At 43.9% G+C, this 22,500-nt stretch overlaps 2 protein-coding genes across 11 annotated transcripts in view; one reads left to right on the top strand and one right to left on the bottom strand.

The window, feature by feature from the left end:
* Positions 1-8,853, bottom strand: part of dcp1b (decapping mRNA 1B) — a 27,651-nt gene extending 18,798 nt beyond the window's left edge. For both annotated transcript variants that reach the window (XM_063216978.1, XM_063216979.1), the window contains exons 1-3: positions 8,394-8,853; positions 7,855-7,895; positions 6,720-6,847 (exon numbers count right to left, since the gene is read on the bottom strand). In XM_063216978.1, the coding sequence (XP_063073048.1) occupies positions 6,720-6,847; positions 7,855-7,895; positions 8,394-8,549 (325 nt within the window). In that variant the 5' untranslated portion in view covers positions 8,550-8,853. The remainder of the gene's footprint in view (positions 1-6,719; positions 6,848-7,854; positions 7,896-8,393) is intronic.
* Positions 1-22,500, top strand: part of cacna1c (calcium channel, voltage-dependent, L type, alpha 1C subunit) — a 361,352-nt gene that overhangs the window by 1,452 nt on the left and 337,400 nt on the right. For 2 of the 9 annotated variants that reach the window (XM_063216972.1, XM_063216971.1), the window contains exon 1: positions 17,766-19,037. The exons of the other annotated variants lie outside the window; for them this stretch is intronic. In XM_063216972.1, the coding sequence (XP_063073042.1) occupies positions 18,980-19,037 (58 nt within the window). In that variant the 5' untranslated portion in view covers positions 17,766-18,979. Of the gene's footprint in view, positions 1-17,765; positions 19,038-22,500 lie in introns of those variants that run through there. 9 annotated transcript variants of the gene reach the window in all.

Here is a 22,500-nt window from a genome sequence, read left to right as displayed (position 1 = left end):
AAGTGTGCCAACCTACAGCCCAGCGAGACTACAGGGCAAGATGTCATCCCCAGTGACCAGAGCCAGATGCCTTGGTGGGTCTGTGTGTGTGGGTCTGCGTGTGCGTGTGTGTGTGTGTGTGTGTGCGCGCGCGTGCATGCATGCGATCATGCTAAGGAGTTGTGGAGGTGTGTGTGTGGTGGTGCTCTAACGAGGTGACACCGGCCTAAAGATAACAGCATGTGACCTCTGACCAGAGGACACCCAGCTCCCAGTTTCCACATGAGGATGCCATAGCAAATATAGTCAAGTGTAGTGTGTAGTGTGCGTGCACGTAATGGGAGTATGTGCTGTTCACATGTGTGTGCTTGTGGTTAAAGGGAGTCGAAGGGAGTTTGTGTTTACACAGTGCTCCCTGCCTATTAACTGTAAAACTGTCTGGCTGTGTGTGTGTGTGTGTGTGTGTGTGTGTGTGTGTGTGTGTGTGTGTGTGTGTGTGTGTGTGTGTGTGTGTGTGTGTGTGTGTGTGTGTGTGTGTGTGTGAGAGAGAGAGACACAGAGGATTGGATTTAAATACAGCACCTCTGCCTCAGCATCGCATGTGCATCATCACACCACATCAAACATGGACCGCATCCATAGTAACCCATTTATTGTATGCACAGGCAGCGCCACATCACAATACAACATAAGGCATCCCTCCTTCCCCCGGTTTGTGTGTGTGGTTTCCCAGTTTAAAATCATGTCTTGTTACACATGTTCAAAATGCCTGTCCAGATGCCAATGGAACATGCATGTGAACACTGAAATAGTCAGCTTGCTTGGTTCCTATGGCCCGAAGTGTTCCAAAACGACAGCCCATGTGCACTTTCATGTCCACTTCTGGCTTACATATCTAGGTTACAACGGCTACGTTTACATGATGTTTTAATATGTGACGTTAATAATTCCGAATCAAATAGTTCCGTCGAGTTTACTTTGATCTTTCATTTAATTCTGAACTGTGAAGTGTTTACATGACGTCTTCAAAGTGGAATTAAGCTTCATTCCGAATTAAAGTGAGTTCATTCTGAATTAAATGGCTCACGTAAACGTAGCCAATGAGTCTATGGCTGAATCTCAAATGGTGCACTTGTGCACTTTAGTGTTCATGTTTCAGTGCGTATGCCTTATTAGTTACGCACTGAAACATAGTGCCGAAGTGCACAAGTGTGCCATTTGAGATCCAGCCTATGTGTTGTACATCTATTTATCATTCCTGCACTGTTTATTATTGCTTCAGAGTGTTTTATCTGCCCGTTATTGCTTTTCTGTGCATACGTTTACACCATGAGTGTTTTATTGGCTTGCTATTGTTTTTTTGTGTCTACTCCTGTACAGTTGCCTAGCGTCTGCCTCTGGATGCTCCATGTTGTTGAAACACTAAATTCAGATCATTCATAATCACATCACAGTAGATGAGAATTACGAATGGTCACATAAGACCAATTAACAAATCATGACGGCAGGTTAGCTCTCCTAATGTGAAACCGAGTTATTCAGGTTCCCATTTATAAATGACGCTATAGTATTGTAACATGCTCACCTATTATTTGACTTGGAGGCACTCAGCTCGGAGCTAGAACTCCCGACAAACCGGTCGCAAGGAGAGTAAGCAGCTAACGATGTGTGTGTGTGTGTGTGTGTGTGTGTGTACGTGAGTGCTGTAGCAGAACCCAGGGGGGAGTCTGTGTGTGTGTGTGTGTGTGTGTGTGTATTTATAATGTTTTAGAGCTGATGTTTTTATCTAATCTGGCTTCGGCCCGAGTCCTTGCTGATGGCAGCACACACACACACACACACACACACACACACACACACACACACACACACACACACACACACACACACTGCCCCAGGCCTGCTGCCACTAAAATACCTCTGCGCCTTAAAAGGAACTAAAAGCCTCACACACTTGAGTCTGCCGATCTCACCACACTCTCCACTTCAGCCCAGGAATCCCAGTAGGCAATCTGGGTCTCTCTCTCCCCTTCTCTCCCCCTCTCTCTCTCCTGTTCCCTCGCTCTCTTTCCCTCTCTAGCACACACACAAATTTAAACTCTTTCTCCCCCTATGTCACACAAACATATACACATAAATCCCTTTCCCCCTCGCAAACTCTTTCTTTCTCAAACCCACAAACACAGACACATTCTCTCTCGCTGACACACACACGAACGCATGCATGCACCCACACACACACACACATGCACGCACACTACCTTTCCCCCCCCTTAACCTCACACACACAGATCCCTGCTGACAGTCGCTAAGGAATAACAAGTCCCATACCTCTGGGCTGACGCACTTCACACTTGTTCTGATCCAACTGAAAGTGATTTTATTTGGATGACATCAGACCCCATCAGGGGTGTAACACCCAAAACACACAATACCCTCAGTCACATGGAGAAACACATACACACGCACACACACACACAAGCCCGCGCGCCCGCACACAGACTGTGTAAGCATGTTTTAAAAGACACTCTCTGAGTTACCCCATGGTCCTCCATAACAATGGGAAATGGCTTTGTCATGAGTCAGCCCTCATTAGCCGTATTTGCCAGGCCGAGAGGAGAGGAGAGGAGAGGAGAGGAGAGGAAAGAAGGGGGAAGTGAAGTCTGACTAAGTAAATGTGGTAAGTGTCCCGGTAAAGTAAACAGGCAGCTGTTCTCTTCTGCATCATTGCCACAAATGGCCCTCACCACACACTGCCCTCCTTAGGCTGAGGCTGCGGTCCGCTTTGACTGAGGCCTATGACAGAGTTCCTCCTGTCCTTTCTTGTTGCTTGTGGCCTCTTGCCTTGTGGGTGGGCGACCCGCCTCCGTGGAGAAAACAATAGTTTTCAAAAGTTTCCCCGTTGTGAATCGAGGCACAGCAACGTTTGGGGTGGGCTCTTTCCTATTTTAATTTAACCCATTGTAGCCTGATGCTGCATATACACTGTTTGACCTTTGGCCCCTGGAGCGACATGTACGCTGCATGCAGACTCTTGAGTTTTGAGCTTTTTTGTTAAAAATGTTTGTATGTTACAGCTGACTGAACACATTCTAATGCAAGGTGAGGCTCCTAGCTTTTAAACGCAACTTATTTCATGTTTTTATTTGCTTCGGAAGCTGAGATATTTAGGTTTTGATAGGCAGAGGGCACCTTTTCCTAAAAAGGACTTAGGCATTCAGCAGAGCAGGCGTTTTTTGCAGGTGCCTAAAGGTCAGATTAGACTTCTGCAACTGCACTCGTCAAAAGTCACGTGGGAGTGGCCACGAACCAACATTGTATTCATGCATCTGCGAGTTCTGCGAGGTCCGAGGTCTCGTCGCGAGCCACATTTGAAATTGCGCGATTACTTTCACTGCATTGTAAGCACTGTAGTCATTATTAAGCAATGTTGCTTTCTAGCCCGGTTAGCTAGGTATTTTCACACAAATTGCAAAGGCAATGCACTGGTATCATTATTTGACATACCCAGTCTGTTTTCACGAGCAGAAAATGCAAGCATGTAAAGACAGTTGATTCTGCCGATGTGTGTTTACATTCGGTGGAGGAAGCTACGGTAGTAAAACCACAGGCATTGTGGCACATTAAGTGTTCAACTGATGCATTGTTTGTTACTTAGCTTGTAGCTTCGTGCATTTACACACATTTACGCACAAGGCATTAATATAGTTTTTAACAGAATACAGCTCTGCTCTCGCAAACTACTGGCATTGCGCTGCCACAAGAACAGAACAAGGAAGTGGCGAGACGACCAATCATAGCACCTTTTTGTCTGCGTCCTCCGCGTCCGTCCGACGGATAGTTAGAATTTTTTCGAGGCGCTCGACGACAGGCGCAGAGCCTCTGCGATGGGGGCGTGGACTCGCACAGACAGAAGACGGACGGACGCAGAGGCTCTGCGTCCGAAGCATAAATCTAGCTTTAGGCTAAAATGGGTTAACATCCCTATTACAAATGAGATAATAACGTTTGAATTGTGCTTTTGCAAGATATTGAATCCAACTTTGACCATCAATGATGTTGAGCCTTGCAGCATCACAAGGGCACAAGCAGCAGGAATGGACGGGAGGAACTGGTCTGAGAGGCAGCAAGTATCCTACTTATGAAGCATAGAAATCTAGATGAACCCATGTGACTTAAGCAACGCAAGATTCTGTCCTGGGCATAGTTCAGCCGTGACACTTTGAAGCCCAATTAAGTTTTCCCTTAATCTGTACGAACCCACCACATTGACTTGTCCATGAAATAAAGTGAAACATAATGACGACAGGACTGACAGTGCTGTGAAGTAGAAGCCCATTGCTCAGATAGGTCGCAGCACTATCATAAACCACTATTTTGATTGATAGTGTCCCTTGTGTTTTTTCCCCCCATTTGTTTGATGTAGCTGACTGTGTCTAGTGGAGTGTAATGCAAGTACAATTGCCCGATGGGGACAAATAAAGCTTTAACTAACTGGACAGCGCCTGGCCAATCTAATGTGGCCACACTATACCATTTAATGCTCGTTGACTAGTCAGGCTACCTACCGTTTATGCTTCATGTTCAGCTGCAACATTATCTATATCTGTCCATGTGTAGTCTTACCCATCTAGCTATGTGTGACTATGAAGGGCAGCATTAGTCAGTGGGGTTGACAAGGGCTACCTATGTTGCTCTTTGCTGTTGCAATGGCAATTACAGTGCCAAATATCAACACAGCTGACATACTGTTACGCCCAAGAACTACTGCTTGACTGATAACATTTGACTGAAGGCTAAGAGTTAAGACATCTGTTGAAAGGGCCAGTTGAAATGAACGTCTGTGTGTGTGTGTGGGTCAAAGACGAGACGTGCATTTTTTTTGTTCCGCACTCATTTAACTATCAAAAAAGTAAATTAATGAATTTTGAATGTTATGCTGATAAACAGCATAGTCTGGTGTCTCATTTCAGTAACATTTAAAGAAAAATAATTGTGAATGTATGTGTTAAATAATCTCATAAAGTGCAAAAACGTCATTCAGTGTAATGGTCCGAACTTAAAAATCATCAATACATCCTTGAATAATTATGCAAAATGACGAACAAAATTATTTTTTCACTCTCTGGGCATAATTCTAGAAGTGTTCTTGTTATTGTATCAAAAGCACGTTTCATTACCATTTTGTTTTGATATTCAAATCATCTGGGGACTTTTGTCCGGATTTTCAATTCCTTAGATATCATTCAGTGTAATAAGATCAACATGGTGCTTTTAAATCATAATAAAAAGTGATAGTCACACACAATATTTGACATCATCAAAAGGACCCATAGGGACCCCTTAAGTGATGATGCAAAGGGAGAATCTTTTTCTTCAATAGTCAAAAATTCTGTATTTTTATCTTGTGGTAACAGCGTCCATAAAAACAGATGTCATTCAGTGAAATGTCAAAAAACACTTTTATACTCAGATATTCATCCAAACAAGCATATTTTCTAAATAGACATAGTAAACATTGTGGGTCAAAGTCATCGTCTCATGTAGGTGACTAACTGTGTGCTTGTAAAAAGGTAAAAATAAGGTGAAAAGTATTTGGTCGTCCTTCAGTGTAAGAGATGTCATTCAGTGACATGCAGTGTAAGGGCCATTTCATTCAGTGTAATCAGTTCATGGTTGTATATTAAGAATCAAAACGGCAATATAAGTTGCAATATTACTCTAAGATACAATAATATGATGATACTACTTGAAATTATGACTTTTATTGTTATTTCCATTATAACCTTGTTATTGCCATGTAGCATCCATATTACTGGGTAGATTCTGGGATTTTGGAAGTTGTACATGAATTATCAGAACACCCTAAGTCACAATCCCCGAAATATGCAGGTTAACAGACAAAAAATTCTTTTTTATTGTTTTAGGCCTAAGTAGTAGCCTACCTCTAAGCTTGTGATCTTGGAAGTTCTTCAAAACACATTTTAATGCCCCAATATTAAGTAAAATACCAATTATTTGACAACATCTATTTCTGTTGTCACTCATTCAGGACGTTGAGTACTGTAGTATGATGGTAACAATATGATAGCAATGAAAAGTAGCTGTTTATATAGGCTTTTTTGCCAAGGCATCATTCAGTGTAATAGTTGTGGTCATTCAGTGAAATGCACATTTTATGTGAAAATAAAGTCAAATTCTTACGAAACTTATTTGTTTAGCACAACAAATGCGGGGGCATACAACAAATGAATAATTGTGCATTTTAAACTGATTTTCTCTTCAGTGGAAAAACTTCTTAAAGCCAAATGGGTGAAATGCACTCGGTGAAAGACTACAAACACTGCAAAAACTATTTGCAAATGCCTTTTACTAGAAATTTTAGGTTTGATGAAGACCTTAAATATAGGCCTTTACTATGGTATGTAGCTTATTTCAGTTTTTTAACGTCATCTATATGTTTTTTGCATTATCAACAGTTTAACACCGTATTACACTGAATGACATTTTATGGGTGAAAATGGGGTAAAATGCATGTTCCTTACTATTTTCTGAACAGAAAATAATAAACTTAATCACTCTACACTCCAATGTACCCAAAAAAGTTGAAGAACGGTGTCAGGGAACAGTTTTATTTTTTGGAGTCCTGAAAACCCTGTTTCGTCTTTGACCCGTGTGTGTGTGGAAGCATTTATTCACATGTTGTCCGAGGGCAGTTTGAGTTTTAGTCGGGCACTTACGGCGGGCGTTCCTGTAGAGCAGGAAGGGGTCCTGCAGCTGGAAGTCCAGGTCCTTGGTGATTGGCTCAGTCAGGTTCTCCATGCTGAGCCGGTTCATGATGGTGAAGCCATGTCGGGGGGAGGCCAACCTACGTCAACAGAACCAAATGCAGACTTTACCAGTGGCAAACTAGGTAAGCACTGGCTATAGGTAATTGTGTGGCCTTTTTTCCAAAATGGTGGCCCTCAGAGTATTTCTGCCAACTTTCATCCTTTTAAACCAAAGTAAACAATTTTACCCTAACTACCTAGTTATAGTGAATGGCATTCATCTTGAAAAATGAACGCCATATTACATTTTTGAATGTTCACTACCAGATCCCTTTTCCATCACCACTGCCAACTATTTGTGAAAACCTGCCCGTTTCTCCACCCCCACTTTTATTTTGATTTACTTGTTCCCTTTGTTTGTTTCCAGTGGATGATGAGTAGGCCTGCTAAGTGAGTTTGAGAGTAGGCCTATGTGAGAGTAACACTAAGAGTAGGTTGAGAAGTGAGTCTAGTGCTCCGCATGCCATCTGTTTGCCCTGCCACTGCTCCAACCAGCCAACACATGTTGAGTGGCCTGCAGAGTACAAAGCTTGCTTGCGCCCAAGAAAGCTATGCAAGTAACTTATCAAACGAATGTTCAGATGTACTAAGACTGTACTAGGCTTGCTTGTTGCGCCCAAGCTACGCAAATAACTTTTCACACAAATGCTCAGAAGTACTAAGACAGACTTAACATGAAAAGGTACTAAATGTCAAGTGAATCCAAACGTGGGACGTGAATCAGCATGAAAACCTGGCTATGCATGTACTGATACATTTTTGCCTATGTATCTGTTCAGATTTTCACATGGACTACGGGAAAATTCAGTGGGAAATCTTTGAAAGTACATGATACCCTGGTGTACTTGTACCCTGACAGCGGCCCTTTCTGTTATCTCAGAGATAGAGATGTAACCTAGGTCATAATGCGTGTGGTCCACTCTTACGCATGTGTCAGCGCCTGACCATTTCTGTTCTGACTTGCTGGCAGGCACTACTGGCAGCTCACCAGGACTCAGCACAGATCACGTAGAACTATTATAATGAACTTATGAGGTTACCTTACCTTGTGTACACAAACAAAGTCCCTTCCACGTCAGTCTTCTCCTGAGAAGATAATTAGCGTGTTAGCGTCACATAGCTGTCACATTGCACATATCATTTATTAACAACTCGACCAGGCTTTTCCCAAACACATATGCATGTTGAATTGTACACCATAGTTAGTTCTTTCTAACTCAACAAAACCTAAAGATTCTTCTGGAAATAGACTCACTCGTGGTTAATCTTTATAAATCACTTTGCCGCAAAATGAAGGCACAGCATGTCAGGCAAAGGATTAATATCAGACTGAGCATTTTGCCTCTAGCTAGCCTACGACTCTTGACAGTTCTGAACTCGACAAACTAAATGCACTGGATTTGAATGTTAAGCAGCATGTCACCCACGCGAATATATTTCCCTGTTGATGGGTCGGTGTTGATTGAGCTAACTACATAGCCGAACTGCGGCTGTCATTAGAAAAGCGCGCGACCACTCATACTTTGGCTAACGTTACTTAGGGCAGTTCAGTTAGCAATTTAGCATGTAGCCCCAGATACTTACCCATTCATTTGCTTTACTGCTAAAAGTGTAGAGCGCCACCTGACTCGCCACATCCACGATGTTGTTGATATAGGGGTCTTGTCTCTGTAGAGCGGCGAGACTGATGTCTAACCCCTTTGCTGTGAGGCAGCTGCCCGCGGCCGTACTTGCAGTCATATTGGCTGCAAGATCCACAAGCTACCGAACTTTTAGCCTGCCAGCTGGGTGCTTGTCTGAGCCTGCTAGCGACTTAGCTGGTGGACGACGACAGCTCAGTTTCGTATCCGGGATAAAGAACAGAAAGAGTCAAATAAAGCAAAAAGTAAAATCCCTAAATGTATTGAGGATGTCTTATGGATCCCCTGTCGCAAAGCAAAAATAAAATACGAGGATAAAACAACTGCACCCAGACTATCTGTTGGCTAAGCTCTGTGGACTCTTGACAGGAGCCATGTTTGCTCTCACTGATTGTAAACAGTTAACACTAGGCATTACCAGCCGCTGCTGGAGCACGTGATGCAGGATTAGCGATCGCGCTGCGCTGGATAGCCTGCACGCAAAAATGAATAGGCCTATCCTTGGGTGAGAGTCTGAGAGAGCTAGGCAAAAATAGCCCCACTTTAATTCCCTAAATATGTGTGTATAATGTTATAATGTTTTGTATTATTTGTGCATAGCCGCATGACTGCTAGTAGATGGGACAGTGCCTTTTCTTTAGGCTAGGCGACTAGGCCTAATGAGTGATGGTCTGCCTATGTTTCACTGACCATGTAATGTTGGCTGAAATAGCCTAACCTTTTAAACTTGTGAAAATCTATAATCTCAGGAGCAGAAACAACTTTTGGCAAACAGCAAGCGTGAGGTATGTTGAGCAAACTGCACAGCCTCTGTGCCGATCTGAATGAGGGAGACTGTGTTGAGGAGGCCTCATAAAAGTACGGTAGGTTAATTAATCTCTAATGGCTACTTTTTGCTGTAACGCACTAATTGAAGGCATTACATGGGAGAAAGCTGTATGTTCATTTCGTGAGTCGTGGGTCAAAAAGTATCTATTCCTGACCTAGGCCTGCTTTTTCTGCATGCTGTTGAAACACCTGGAGGTGAACGAGTCATTACTCATGAGTTTTATTTACACTGCAAATTGCCAGATCCATATTTATTTATTTTATTTTGGTGAGAGTAGCTAAAGCAAGGCAAAGTGTAGGCCTGATGCCTTACATTTTAAATAGCCTAATATTGTAAGGTGACAGTAGCCTAATCAGTGCATTAGTTTTAGATAAGATAATTGTATTGGTAGTCTACCCGAGGGTAGATTTGATTTGCAGTCTAGTGAGTTTCACAAAACATTCAGAACATTTTGGACACACATAATAACAAGCCACCCACAATGAATATTTAGACAGTACCAAAAATAGTCTAGTGCATCCTATAAAAATATATGGGTCATTTCACGTGAAATCAGACACTTTGGGACCCGACCGACAACGATTTCAATCATACTTGCTGTGCCTGTTTAGTAGCAAGGTAGCACCCCAGAACTGCATTTGTGTGAATCTGACACCGATATTAAGGGAGAAACAGACTAGCAAAGGTTTACATATTAGGGTAGGACACTATACATTCAGCCTTGATTATATCAGTCAGTGTAAGTCACAAAAAGATGTCTGAGGTGTTTTTGAAAGCTCTTTTCTAGCTCTACAAATTACACAAACAGCATGGAATACAACAACCTTCAGAATAGGAATTATGACACATTGAAAAATTAGAAATTGAATATCATAAAAAACGTATGTTTTTAAATGCCCTGTTTCCTGTCTAAACATAGCCTGTAAGGTCATAAACAACATCTGAAAATGGAGTATTTGGTTCTTTATTCATTTCAGAAATAATGGGACATAAAGGTTGAAATTAGTTGTAAAGAAGTAGTAATAGAGTAGTGTCAGGGACAGGACTGGACTGGCCATCTGGCATAACAGGCATTTTCCCGGTGGGCCCTGCTCCCTAGGCGGTCCCAATTCCAGGTACTCAAAAACTACACAGCATCTGCCCATTGTCAATGGACAAAGTGGAAGCTATACCATTTTCAGTATTCAGAGAAGACAGGGCTGAAAGAATAAACACAGTAAAGGATTTCTTTAATGTTCAAGCATGAAAGGCTATGTTGTAGCTGTATATGATGTCAACTAGTGGCTAGCATGTGTTGAGGAATGTATGCCGAGCACTGGAGAGGTGAAACCGAACTTCCTGCATCCTCATGGACCATCTCCATCCTTCACATATTCCGATAGACATGCTGTCATGTGATATTACTATGGTATTACCATATTATTTCTAGGTGATCTGTATGATGCCATATTTTTGAGTCCCATTATCATTGAAATGAATAAAGAACCAAACACCAGGACTTCAGGTGTTATCCATGACATTGCAGGCTACGTTTAGACAAGGAACTGGCCATTTTAAAACATAGGTTTTTTTATATTCAATTTAAATTTTTTCAATTTATCATAATTCATATTCTGAGGGTTGTTGTATCCAATGCTGTTTGTGTCATTTGTAGAGCCAGAAAAGAGCTTTCAAATAACACCACAGACATCTTTTTGTGACTTACATTGACTGATATAATCAATGCTGAATGTATAGTGTCCTACAGTACCCTCATATGTAAACCTTTCCTAGTATGTTTGTCCCTTAATATTGGTCTCAGATTCACACAAATGCAGTTCTGGGGTGCTACCTTGCTACTAAACAGGCACAGCAAGTGTGATTGAAATCGGTGTCGGTCGGGCCCCAAAGTGTCTGATTTCACGTGAAATGACCTATATAGTGTCACACTAAGTGACAGGGGTAATAAATAAGAGTAGATTGATAAATATATGATAAAGGTAGGTTATATAAAATACACTCTAAGAAGTAATTGTGGAATTGATATATACATAGTAAAATAAGATTACCGTCTAAGGACAATAAAAACAGTAAAAACAATACCGTAAATAACATGATCAAATTAGTCAGATTAGTTTTGGAGTAACTTGTCCAACACTGTGCACTGTGCAGGATATAATTCTAAAAGGCACACAAGGCGTCATGTCTATCGGGTTGTCCCTCTCCATTGTTGACAACCTTTATCTTTGCTCTGCCTTTGCTTCATGCAGAGCAGAAACAGAAAGGATGACTGACTCAGGGACAACTTAATCCAAAATGTTTATTATTTTTTAGTATGCCTATTTTTAGGCCTCTAGTTCACCAATGTTATGGTGAACAAATCCTTTGTTATATCCAAATATTTATTACTATATCCCTTTTAGCTATTGTAGGCCTATTTCCCGTTGGGACTGCAGTGTATCACATCTAGCCTTGTCCTATTTCATCAACACTTTGGTCGTCTTTTGGGAAACACTTTTCATTTGTTCTGGCTGTTAGGTTACTACTTTATTAAAAAAAAAAAAGAAAGAAAGAAAAAAAACATACCATACTGTAGCCTACATGTGAAAGCGAAAGTGAAAGCCCAACTGGGAAACTCCAACTCCCATTGTCATTGTGACACAGCGCTCTGCTCACAATTAAATTGCATTTATGCCTCACCCGTGCAAGGGGGCAGCCCCCAATGGTGCCCGAAATGGAGCAGTGCAATGGGACGGCATCATGCTCAGGGTATCTCATTCATGGAGGAGAACACTGGTCAATTACTCCCCCACCAAACTGAGGGGTCGGGAGTCGAACCGGGAACCTTTGGGCTACAAGTCGTCAAGACGTCAAGTCTAACCACTTACCCATGATGACTGCCATGTGTCAACAGCAGGCTGAGATGGTGTGTGTGTGTGTGTGTGTGTGTGTGTGTGTGTGTGTGTGTGTGTGTGTGTGTGTGTGTGTGTGTGTGTGTGTGTGTGTGTGTGTGTGTGTGTGTGTGTGTGTGTGTGTGTGTAATACTAATCCTGGTGTTTACATTAATCAGTACCTATGTGTTATAAAGGAAACAGCGTCATTAGCTGTATTTAAGCATAATCACAGCTCATAAATAAAAGCTTGACCTTGCTCACTCTCTCTCTCTCTCTCTCACACACACACACACACACACACACACACACACACACACACACACACACACACACACACACACACACACACACACACACACACACACACACACACACACTTTGGTTTGGTCAAGTACAGAATCCTGGAGGCAGGAGAGGAGGGGAGAGAAGAAGAGAGGAATGGAGAGGAGAGCAGGAGATGGGATAACAGGAGAGCAGGGGAAAGGAGTGGAGAGGAGAGGAGAGGAGAGGGGAGAGGAGAGGAGCGTTGGGGAGAGGAGAGGAGAGGAGGTGGGGTGAGTGCAGTGCATACATTTACACTCATGAATACCTAATGCAATGAACACACTCACCGCAAATGTCAAATCAAGTATACGTCCACATCTGCTGTCACTCACATTTTGACGCACAACAAAAAACTATGTCCTGCATGGGAACAAAAACGGAACAGACGACCTCCGCATTATGAATCAGCACAAAACATAATCAGATGTACAGTATACAGGGACATTTTTATGTCTCCAAAACCTTCCGGAATCAGATATTATTGCTAGCTGTGAATATTATCCTCTCCCCTTTCCAGAACAGATGAGGTGGGAGAGGTGGCTTTAAAGATGGCCTGGTGAAATATGGCTTGTGTGGGTGATAAAAGTTTGTTACTGAGGTCGTGCTCAAAGTCAAGCCCATAAATCAGGTGGGGGATATGTACCAGCGGGAAAGTGCTTTGTTCACGGCTTAGACCATTGCAAAAGAGCGCCCTGGGGCCTGGCTTTAGTAAATGCGCTCTACGGTCGATTTGTGAGTGCGCAGTGGCTCGTGTGTCTTCTGCGGGTTCCCTCTGTCATACCTAATCTCTGTCCAACACCACTGTATGTAAGGACAGGATGATGATGTCATTCAAAACCTGTCGTGAGGGCCGGCCCAAGCCTTAATGGGGCCCTAGGCAAACATTTCATCCGGGGCCCCCCATACCATCAGATATCATATTATGAATTAAGCTTCATAAGTTTAATTTACTTGCACGAGTGACAGGCTGGAGCTAAGGACTTTCTGAAATACTCAAAGCGAGCCCATTTGGCAACAACAACCATGCTAAGTGCACTTAAATAACCTTTATTTCCCATTCTGAAGGTTGGTTTGAACATCAGATTGTGTTGGCCCTCCCTAAATGCACTGAGTTGGCACTGTGTGATTGACTCATTGGAAATGTGCGTCAACGAGCAGTTGCAAAAATATTAACTTACTTATCCTCTTCATCCTGGCTGGGACATAAGGCCTCAATCATACACTGCCACTGAACCCTGTCTCGTGCTTCGGCCTGTGCTTCTTCCCAGGACAGCCTCGTCCCCTTTAGCTCTGTCATCACTGTCCTTCGCCGGGTGTTCTTTGGTCTTCCCCTCTTTCTTTTCCCGATCGGTGTCCATCTCAAGGCGACTTTTGGTGTTCTGTCATTGGGCATTCTGAATACATGGCCGAGCCATCTTAGTCTTCGTTTTTGAATTTCTAGAGACATATGTGAGGAGCCTGTCCTGTTGTAAATTTCCTCATTTGATATCTTGTGTGGCCAAAAGATGTTGCAGATTTTGCGGAGGCAGTTGTTCTGGAAGACGTCAACATTTTGCATGTCTAGCTGCAAAAATGTGCCTATTAAAGTGGCCGGTGAGTGTGTAATGGCTCCTGTGTCCATTGTGACAGTAAATGGTAGGCCTACATGAGAATGAAATGTGACAAGGAAAAATGGTGGAGAGTTGATTTCTTCCTGGAACTTTTCTGCTCTCTGGGGGCTCCTGCTGCCATGGGGGGGCAGCCATCGCATAGTTCACTTATGCCTCTGGCCGGCCCTGCCTGTCACATTGGCCAATTTACTGTGATATAAGAGCAGAATAACACTGTTTTATACCCTAATATTAACCTACACTTTACTGTGATAAACAGAAGACAAACTGGGCAACAAAAGTGAAACACTGATGTGATTTAAACGATTGTGTCAAACAAATTCTTCATGATGTTTTTTAAGCACAATCTCTGAGGTAAACATAGAGGTAGGCCTACACTTAACGCTTTGCTGAAAAAAAATCTATTATTGTTTTTCCTGATGAGAAAGAGACAGCCATTGTTTTTTCCCCCTACTCATCCTCTGCTGTCACGACGTTGACCAAGTGAAGAGGGTTGCAGAGTTTGACATTGTCCTCTGACCGACAGGCACATCCTCCAATCGCCACTGGAGGGCAGTGCTGCCTTTGGGAAGTGAGGAGAATTCTCTGGGGCGGCTCATTCTGTATGGGCTGGCGATGAAACCTGACCTCGGTGTTGGAAAGCGCATTTAAACTCCACCTTTGAACATGATCCTAGGGCATTTACTCTACACAAACGAGGCATTTCATACTCAGGCCGGTGTTTGGCCATCAAACGGTAGCCGTGTCTTCACCCTGAAGGGAGGCTGCGGCTAAGACCTGACAATCCTTTAAGGTTTCATTGAGTCTGGCAAGAAATCCATTGTAAGCACCAAAGCATGTGATTTGTGCTGCACACACGCTATTCACTGCAACACCCCCACCCCCCCCACACACACACACACACACTGTGAAATTACTGCTCTGTCGTGTGACTCTTCCACCTCCTGTATTTCCCATAGTGTTTATGTACCCAATGTAGCCTTACCCATCTGATTTGTAGGCTTATGTGAAGAGTTCAGATCCAAAACCCTCTGAGTACATTTGTGATGAGTAAAAAAAAAAGGTTGAATTTAGTTGCCTACATTAAAAACTGCCTATCTTGGTTATTTTTGGCTTGACTTGTACTAGTTGCTAATAGCTTTTAATTGACCTTTTGATTGGGATTGCTGCAGGGAATTACTATTAAAAATTAAAAATAAAAAACTGCTTTTGGAATGTTTTGTCGTGGCAATCTTTGTTGAGTATTGAGTTATTATAGTGATGTACATCAGTCAGGGCTCTAAATTAACACCAGCCAACTGGCCAAATGCTAGTGGAATTTCAGTTTGGCTGGTAGAAAATACCAACTTACTAGCCACTTTTACCCATTAGTGAGAGTGTGTTTAGCTAGATAAACGTCTAGCCTACTAGCCAGTTTGGATATGAAAAAGGGTAATTTAGAGTGCTGAATTCATAGCCTCCTTCTTGCTTACTTGACAACTTTTCTTCTCCATCTGTGCATTTTTGGGCTGTTCCAAACCACAGCTATAGGAGCTATAGGAGCCACCGATTTGGGACCATGTTTCCTTGACTGCACTTTGTAAGGAGATGGGTTTCAGATCAGAGGGTTGCAGGTTCGAATCCCACTCTACTCCCACACCCCACTCCTTACCACACTTCAGGTACCCTTGAGCAAGGCACCTAACCCGACACTGCTCCAGGGACTGTAACTCATACCCTGTAAATAACTGTGTTGCTTTGGATACATGTAATAATCTCCATTAATTCAGTCTACACTCACCTGGACGTTTCAAGTCACACACATGAAAGTCACACATGTACCAGGAAGGGGAGAAAATTGTGTATATACTTTACATTATTTTTACATTATACTAAGCTGATACTTTTATCCAATGTGACTTAGTTATTCACATTGGTATTGGTTACACAACCCCTGGAGCAGTATGGTGTTAGCCTTACTCGAGGTCACCTTAGCCATGGCATAGGGTAGGGAGTGGAAGGGTGGGATTTGAACCTGCAACCATCCGATCTAAAGCCCATCTCCTTAACCATTAGGCCATGGCTGCCCGCCTACTACTTTGCATCTTCTTCTAGCAGGCCTCATGTGAGAATGAGTCATCTCACTTTGAGTCAATGTGAGAATGAGCCACATTACCACCACTAGGCACTCGGCACTATCAGGGAGGCGAGTGCCGTGCGTACACACCACTCTCCTCTGCCATGGGGATAGAATAGATACATCAGTCAGCTGACAAGCATCCTACTGCCTGCCACTACGCTACGCTACACACCTGGCCTGAAGCACCACATCTGGTATCTCAAGATCAAGACCTCATCACCCTCGACTGTAGGCTAAATGCTGTGCCTTGGAGTAGTGGTTAAGTTTATCTTCAAGTTCAAGTTCAAGTTCAAATTATTCTTATTCTACATTTTAATATAGCACAAGCTTACCAAAATGCATGGATATAGGTCTATTGTGGGAATTCTTTTTTTAGAGTTAGAAAAATAACATCTGCGTTTTAAGAAAACACACACAAATATTGGGTAATATTTAATCACATTGGCATACTGTAACTTTGTGTAACTGTGACTGTAATTATATCAAGTCGCTTCAGGTCAGTATCATAGGTAGCCTGTATGCGCCTTTAGATTAGCAAATTGGTTGGATCACTAGGCGTGAGATGATATCCCGCACCTAGCACCTGAATCAGAGGACCGTCTGTGCGCAGAGACGATTCCCCCGAAACAGTCGCTGTCATTAGCTTAACACGTTTGTATGGTTGAAACTGAAACAGCATCACGGCGCATGTATCTGCCTATACTGTACGAAATCACTCCGTCGCATTAAAAAGGAAGCCGCCACTTTGCATAATCAATAGCCCCCAGTCACGCACAAGCAACAAACGGGCAATAACATAATGAGGAGAGGGAGGAGAAATTGGCATAGTCTGTGTAAACTACACGGGGTGCTGGCTCTGTCCTCTTGGTGCTTGTTGAGCATGAGCATCCTTAACATTTCATGGCTCACTGAACCGGAGTAGATAAATATTATTGACAGCAAACGCACGCGCCACATGGGTTCCAAATCGCACCCATAAAACGGTTCCAATCCGCTTTCTTCGTGAACTTGGATGGTTGAGACGCCGAGAGCCTTCTCGGTGGCATATGGATGTTGAAAGTGCTTGAATGCCATTATTTGGGAGACCATGCAGCGGAAAGTCCCCACCGCACAGAAATAGTTCTTGTGACGGGGAAAATGGCAATCGGTCATCCTCATATATGGTCAGCGTGGCACTGGAGCGGGGCCGTGCTGACTCATCTCGAGCCCGTTCCCAGGGTCTGTGGAGCTCACTGTATCCTGCCCCCCTCTCTACAGCTGTGCCCGTACCAAATAGCCTAGTGCGCCGTGTGGCACACACACACACACACACACACACACACACACACACACACACACACACACACACACACACACACACACACACACACACACACACACACACACACACACACACGAGTGATTGACCACCCCCTTCCCAAATAACCCTCCAGGGAATGCCAGTGTCGATAATCAAGCTGTGTTGATGCTAGCAAATTAGTCATTGTTTGGGAATAACGGGCTGTGTTTTTGATACAGTGCGATTATGGGAAGTTGACTTGTTCCTGATGTGCTGTTCAACATGTGGTCGGGTGTTGTGGGGAAATGGAGGTGGGCTGGCTGAGGTGGCGGTCCCGAGGGATTATGGGTTTAGATCAAATAAGAGAAGGCTGCTTATTGGTAGACGATGCGTTAAGGTGCGACGCATCCTGATGCTCTTGACGTCTTCCTCGAAGACACATTTTTACTAGTTAACGATGCTCTGGCAAGGGCGGCTCGCCTGTAGATTCGCTCCCTGATTTTTTTCCGTTTGAAAGGTAGCCTACGCGGCGTGTTAACACATACCGCGCCGCTAAAGGCAAACCGGTCCGGGAATCCGAGCAGGCAGTCAGTACCCAGCACAGGTTAAGATCTCCCATCTCCGTGCCCTCCTGTCTCTGAATTGGCACTCCAAAATCAGCGGCTGTTTGTTGTCCGCCCACCTTTTCGCCTTGTACTTGTGTTTTTCTTCCCCCGGAGATAGCGCGCCTGGAACGCTTTGGAGGGTTACTTTCCTAGCGCAGTAACATCTGGAACCAGTCAGGGAGTCTGTAGGGAAGGGGGGGCTTGGTCGTCACCCCCTCTCCCCCCACCTCTCTCGCTCGCTCCCTCTCTCTCTCTCCCTCGCCTTTCCAGACACAAGCACTGCAGAGAGAAGCGCACGGATCTGCTCTATCCCTTCGGCTCCCACTTCGCGCTTTACAGACTGGAACGGACTCAATTCATATCTCCCGAAGAAGCACGATGGTCTTGCGAATCTTTTTGGGTGACTCCGAAGGAAGCGGCAAAAAACTGAAGATGTATTTTGTGTGAGATCAGATCTGGAATGTACAAATGTTAAAGATTTTTGTGGGGCCGTTAAAATCTTGAACCCTTTTTACGTCCAGTGCCAATGTCCAGTTCTCGCTCTTTGGTTTAGCTGTTGCGTTTCTGAGATTTCTGGGCAATTTGACCGTTTTTGATGATCACTAACAGCAAGTGGTGCTGGTCTCGTGTTTCTGAGACAGGGCCCGGATGTTCCGAGGATGCACTGGTTCGTTTTCTTAGGTGGTTCCAGCGAATATCTCTTTCTGTTTTTTAACTCCATAATGGGGATCAGGTAATATTAACTTTTAGCGCAAAAGAAGGAATATATCAAGCTGTCGGTTGCTTGTTTTCTTTTTTCTTTGATTTTTTTGTCCCTCCTTTGGTTGTTGCCATCTACCCCTCCTCTTTCCATCTTCTCCATTCACCTACGGATAACGCTGGACCACATCTATGGTAAATGAAAGCAAAAACATGTATTTGCCGGAGGACACCCTTGAGAACCATCAAGGTAAATATCTATTTCTGTGTTTGTTCTGTGTTGCGTGTGTGTATTTGTGTTTATTAAACGCCTCACACAGTGCTGTGGAAAGGTAGCGCACTGGAAAGGTGGTTACGAAGCGGAGGTGTTAGTTATCGATGATCATCGAATGAGATAGCCTACACATGATAAACGCACGATTTGGATTTAGAGGGGGGTTGCCAGTATTTATCACGTCTGTGTCAAGGATGTTCAGGGCTTGAGGATGCTCACCGCCCCCTTGTCATTACAGGTTGTTACAGCCTGTCAGGTATGCAATTCCGTGCGCAGACAACCTTGATTCACATAGCCTAATGAGAAGGCTGGTCCCTTGGGTCGGTAGATGGACTTTTTACCCGAGTAAAGTTGGAGTAAATTAACAGATGCCTGATCCGAGTCAAGCCTGGACCTTCAGAGCAACAGTGGCGCGTGCGGCGCGCGAATCGGCCTACAAGTATAGCCACAGGACTAAAAACCGATGCGCATGTTGCTTTCACTGGCAATTCATTTAAACCCCGGAAACAAGCGTGTTTCCTGCTACAGACTTCAACATATGATGCTGAGGTTTAAAATGGAAACAAAACAAAACACGCAGGCATGGAAGTGGACTCGGAGCGAGGATTTGGCGCTCGAGGCCCTAGTGGGTGGGCTGCCACTTGTTAAAGGGGAGCGTTAAAACTTTGGCATTTATGTGGTATGCAAATATAGCACGCAGTCCTGCTGGCAAAAAACGCATCTGGTCATAGATATCGACCATCTTCTTTCGGATCTCTCTCCCTATGTCTCAATATCAGTACCCTACTTCCCTAGGACACACGGACATGATCTGTGTGTTATAGAACTCCTATAGGGTGAGGATGATGTCTGTGCAGGCTACCACTGTCGGTATTATAGCGTACCACCAGGTTATCTCCTGATGTTACCGTACATTTATCAAGGCGAGCCATCCTTGTTATATCTATCTGCCGTTAACGATCAGCCCCGCTATGGCAACAGAGGCGGCGACCCATAGCAACAGCGGGATGCTGAATCTGGCTACTCTCCGGAGGTAGCTGGGTATCTTGCCAGTAATGTCAATGGCGCAGTCTCCCGGTTAATTTACGATCCACGTTAGTCGTTCATGTTTGGTTTTGCCACATTGATTGGATGATAATCAACATGTTAGCAAGAAGATAACTAAGGATGCTGTGTGGTGTCATGGTATGTGCCTGTCTGAATTTACCCAATGAAGTCTGTTTTTTTTTTTTTTTTAAACCTCACTTTCAGTAAACAGCAGTTTGTGAAGGATGTCCAGTCTGTCTCAAAAAGGGCCTAGAGCATTCATAAATGAAACATTTCTTGTCACAGTAACATTTTTTGTAACTTCTATTTTCTGTTTGAAAGGACACACGCACACACACACACACACACACACACACACACACAAATGTGCACACACTTCAATTCTATGAGAGCCATAGTCAGCTTGTAGGTTGAAGAGAAGCAGAGAAGGAGGATAGAAGTTGGGCACCGAGAAGTGGTGACCATGACAGCATAACTGTCACCATCTTAACACTCTCCCTCTCAAGCTCTCTCTCACACACATAAACACACACACACACACACGCACCGACACCAGTCTTGCACTAACTAATATGCAAACGAGTGTACTAGAGTAAAGTGGACGCAGAATATCTCACAGTCCAAACATGACACTGTGTGCCGTGATGCCTCACTGCTTTGTCACTGGTTCTTCTGTCCCTGGTCCGGCTCTGGTCTGGGCTGGTTCCGGCAAGGTGTCCTCTGATCTGAATGTGAGCTCTATTTAAAGAGAGGCTGTCAGCACTGCAGCCCAGAGTGGTGTAAGACCTCTTATTCTGTCCTATAGGGAAGCAGCGACAAAGGTGGTCAGTTGTCCCGAGCCTAGGCAGAGAGGGGCCCAAGAATTGGATCCTCATTGCATTGTACGAATGGCGTTGGGTGCACTTTCACATGGCTTTGTCCTGGGCCCAGCCAAAGCTGCCAGCAGCCCTGCTCTGCCTGCCGTGAGTTCCCTGTGGACACAGTGAGCCTGTGACACACTTAGCCACCAAGGAGAGTGACTGCCCACCCAGGCCGCTAGCCGGCAGGCAGCCCACTTAAGGCGGGCTCAAACTACATCACTATCGGCATGATTCTCGGCTGAACCCCCCCCTTACGACAATCGGTGGAACGTTACCCCCCCAGGACCACTGCTAATCATAGATATCAAACACTTTATTGATATTTACTACTCGAAATAGGACGTCTGGTGTTGTCTTGGTGTTTACGATTGGCGATGAGACAGATCGCTCCAACACAGGTAACTTATCTGAGTAACTAGTCGACCTGTGTACTTGTGTGACGATCAGCTGACTGCGCTGGTTGGATCAAGTTTGTGGTGGATTCTTGTTAGGTTTCTAGTGTTTTTCAGCAACAACACAGTCTTACCTACCTCATTAGATACAAAAGAGTAAATAGTGTAACGGCTATGTAATATCACGTGCTAGTGTTGTACGTACACCATTTATTTTTACTTTGGAGACCTCTGATTGGTAATAGCCACCAGCCAGTTTGTGGTTAAATGTGAAAGAGAGTAGTCGTCATGCACAGAATAATGATTTAATGATGAGCAACTGTGGATTACAAGACTGGTCATCGTTCAGCTGTTCATCGGGCAGCTCTGGTCTAATGGTTAAGTTGTTGGTCTTTGATATGACTTGATATGACTGGGATCAGGGTTGCAGGTTTGAATCCCCGCAAGGCACCTACAGTAGAGTAGAGTATCCTTTATTAATCCTCGAGGAGAAATTAAGGTAACTATCCCCATGTTAGTACAGGGACTGTAACCAATATACTGTAATAAGTCACTTTCAATTAAGTGTACTGTAATGTAATATAATGTAATATAACAAATAAATAATGAACTATTGTGTGTGGGAATGGAAAGCTACCTGCTTTGTCATTGACTGGTAGGGGTTCAGGTTTTGTCAAGTTTACTTCCATGCCGTCTACTCCTAGAAGATCAGGGCTTAATCTGTTACCTGTTAGTCTGTCCGGCCATTTGTGGCTTATTAACCGTTTGTGTTTCCAAAACAGTAGTAAACTTATTAGGTGAAGAGAAGAGAACATGTTTCCTATCCCGACGACTATCCTGACTATTATCCTGGCCTTCTCTGTCACGCATTCAGACCAAATCCTGGCCAGACTAAAGGCCTAGCTGTGCCATGTCTCTGTGACATCAGGGTGAAACCGAGTTCAGGTCACGGCATCTCAGGGATAGCGCTGTCCCAGAGCCTGCTGTAGAGGTACAGAGTGTTCCAGAACATTCTCAGTGTTCCAGAACGTGTTCCAATGACCCAGGAGTCGTCTATTATGTGGAAGCACCACCACGTTCATGTCTGAATGAGAAAACTGACTGTCAAGTCCACACGGAGCCATTGAGTTCACACAGTTG

The sequence above is a fragment of the Engraulis encrasicolus genome, chromosome 15 (assembly GCF_034702125.1).
Source record: "Engraulis encrasicolus isolate BLACKSEA-1 chromosome 15, IST_EnEncr_1.0, whole genome shotgun sequence".
Classification (NCBI taxonomy): domain Eukaryota; kingdom Metazoa; phylum Chordata; class Actinopteri; order Clupeiformes; family Engraulidae; genus Engraulis; species Engraulis encrasicolus.
This window is presented reverse-complemented; position numbering and strand designations above follow the sequence as displayed.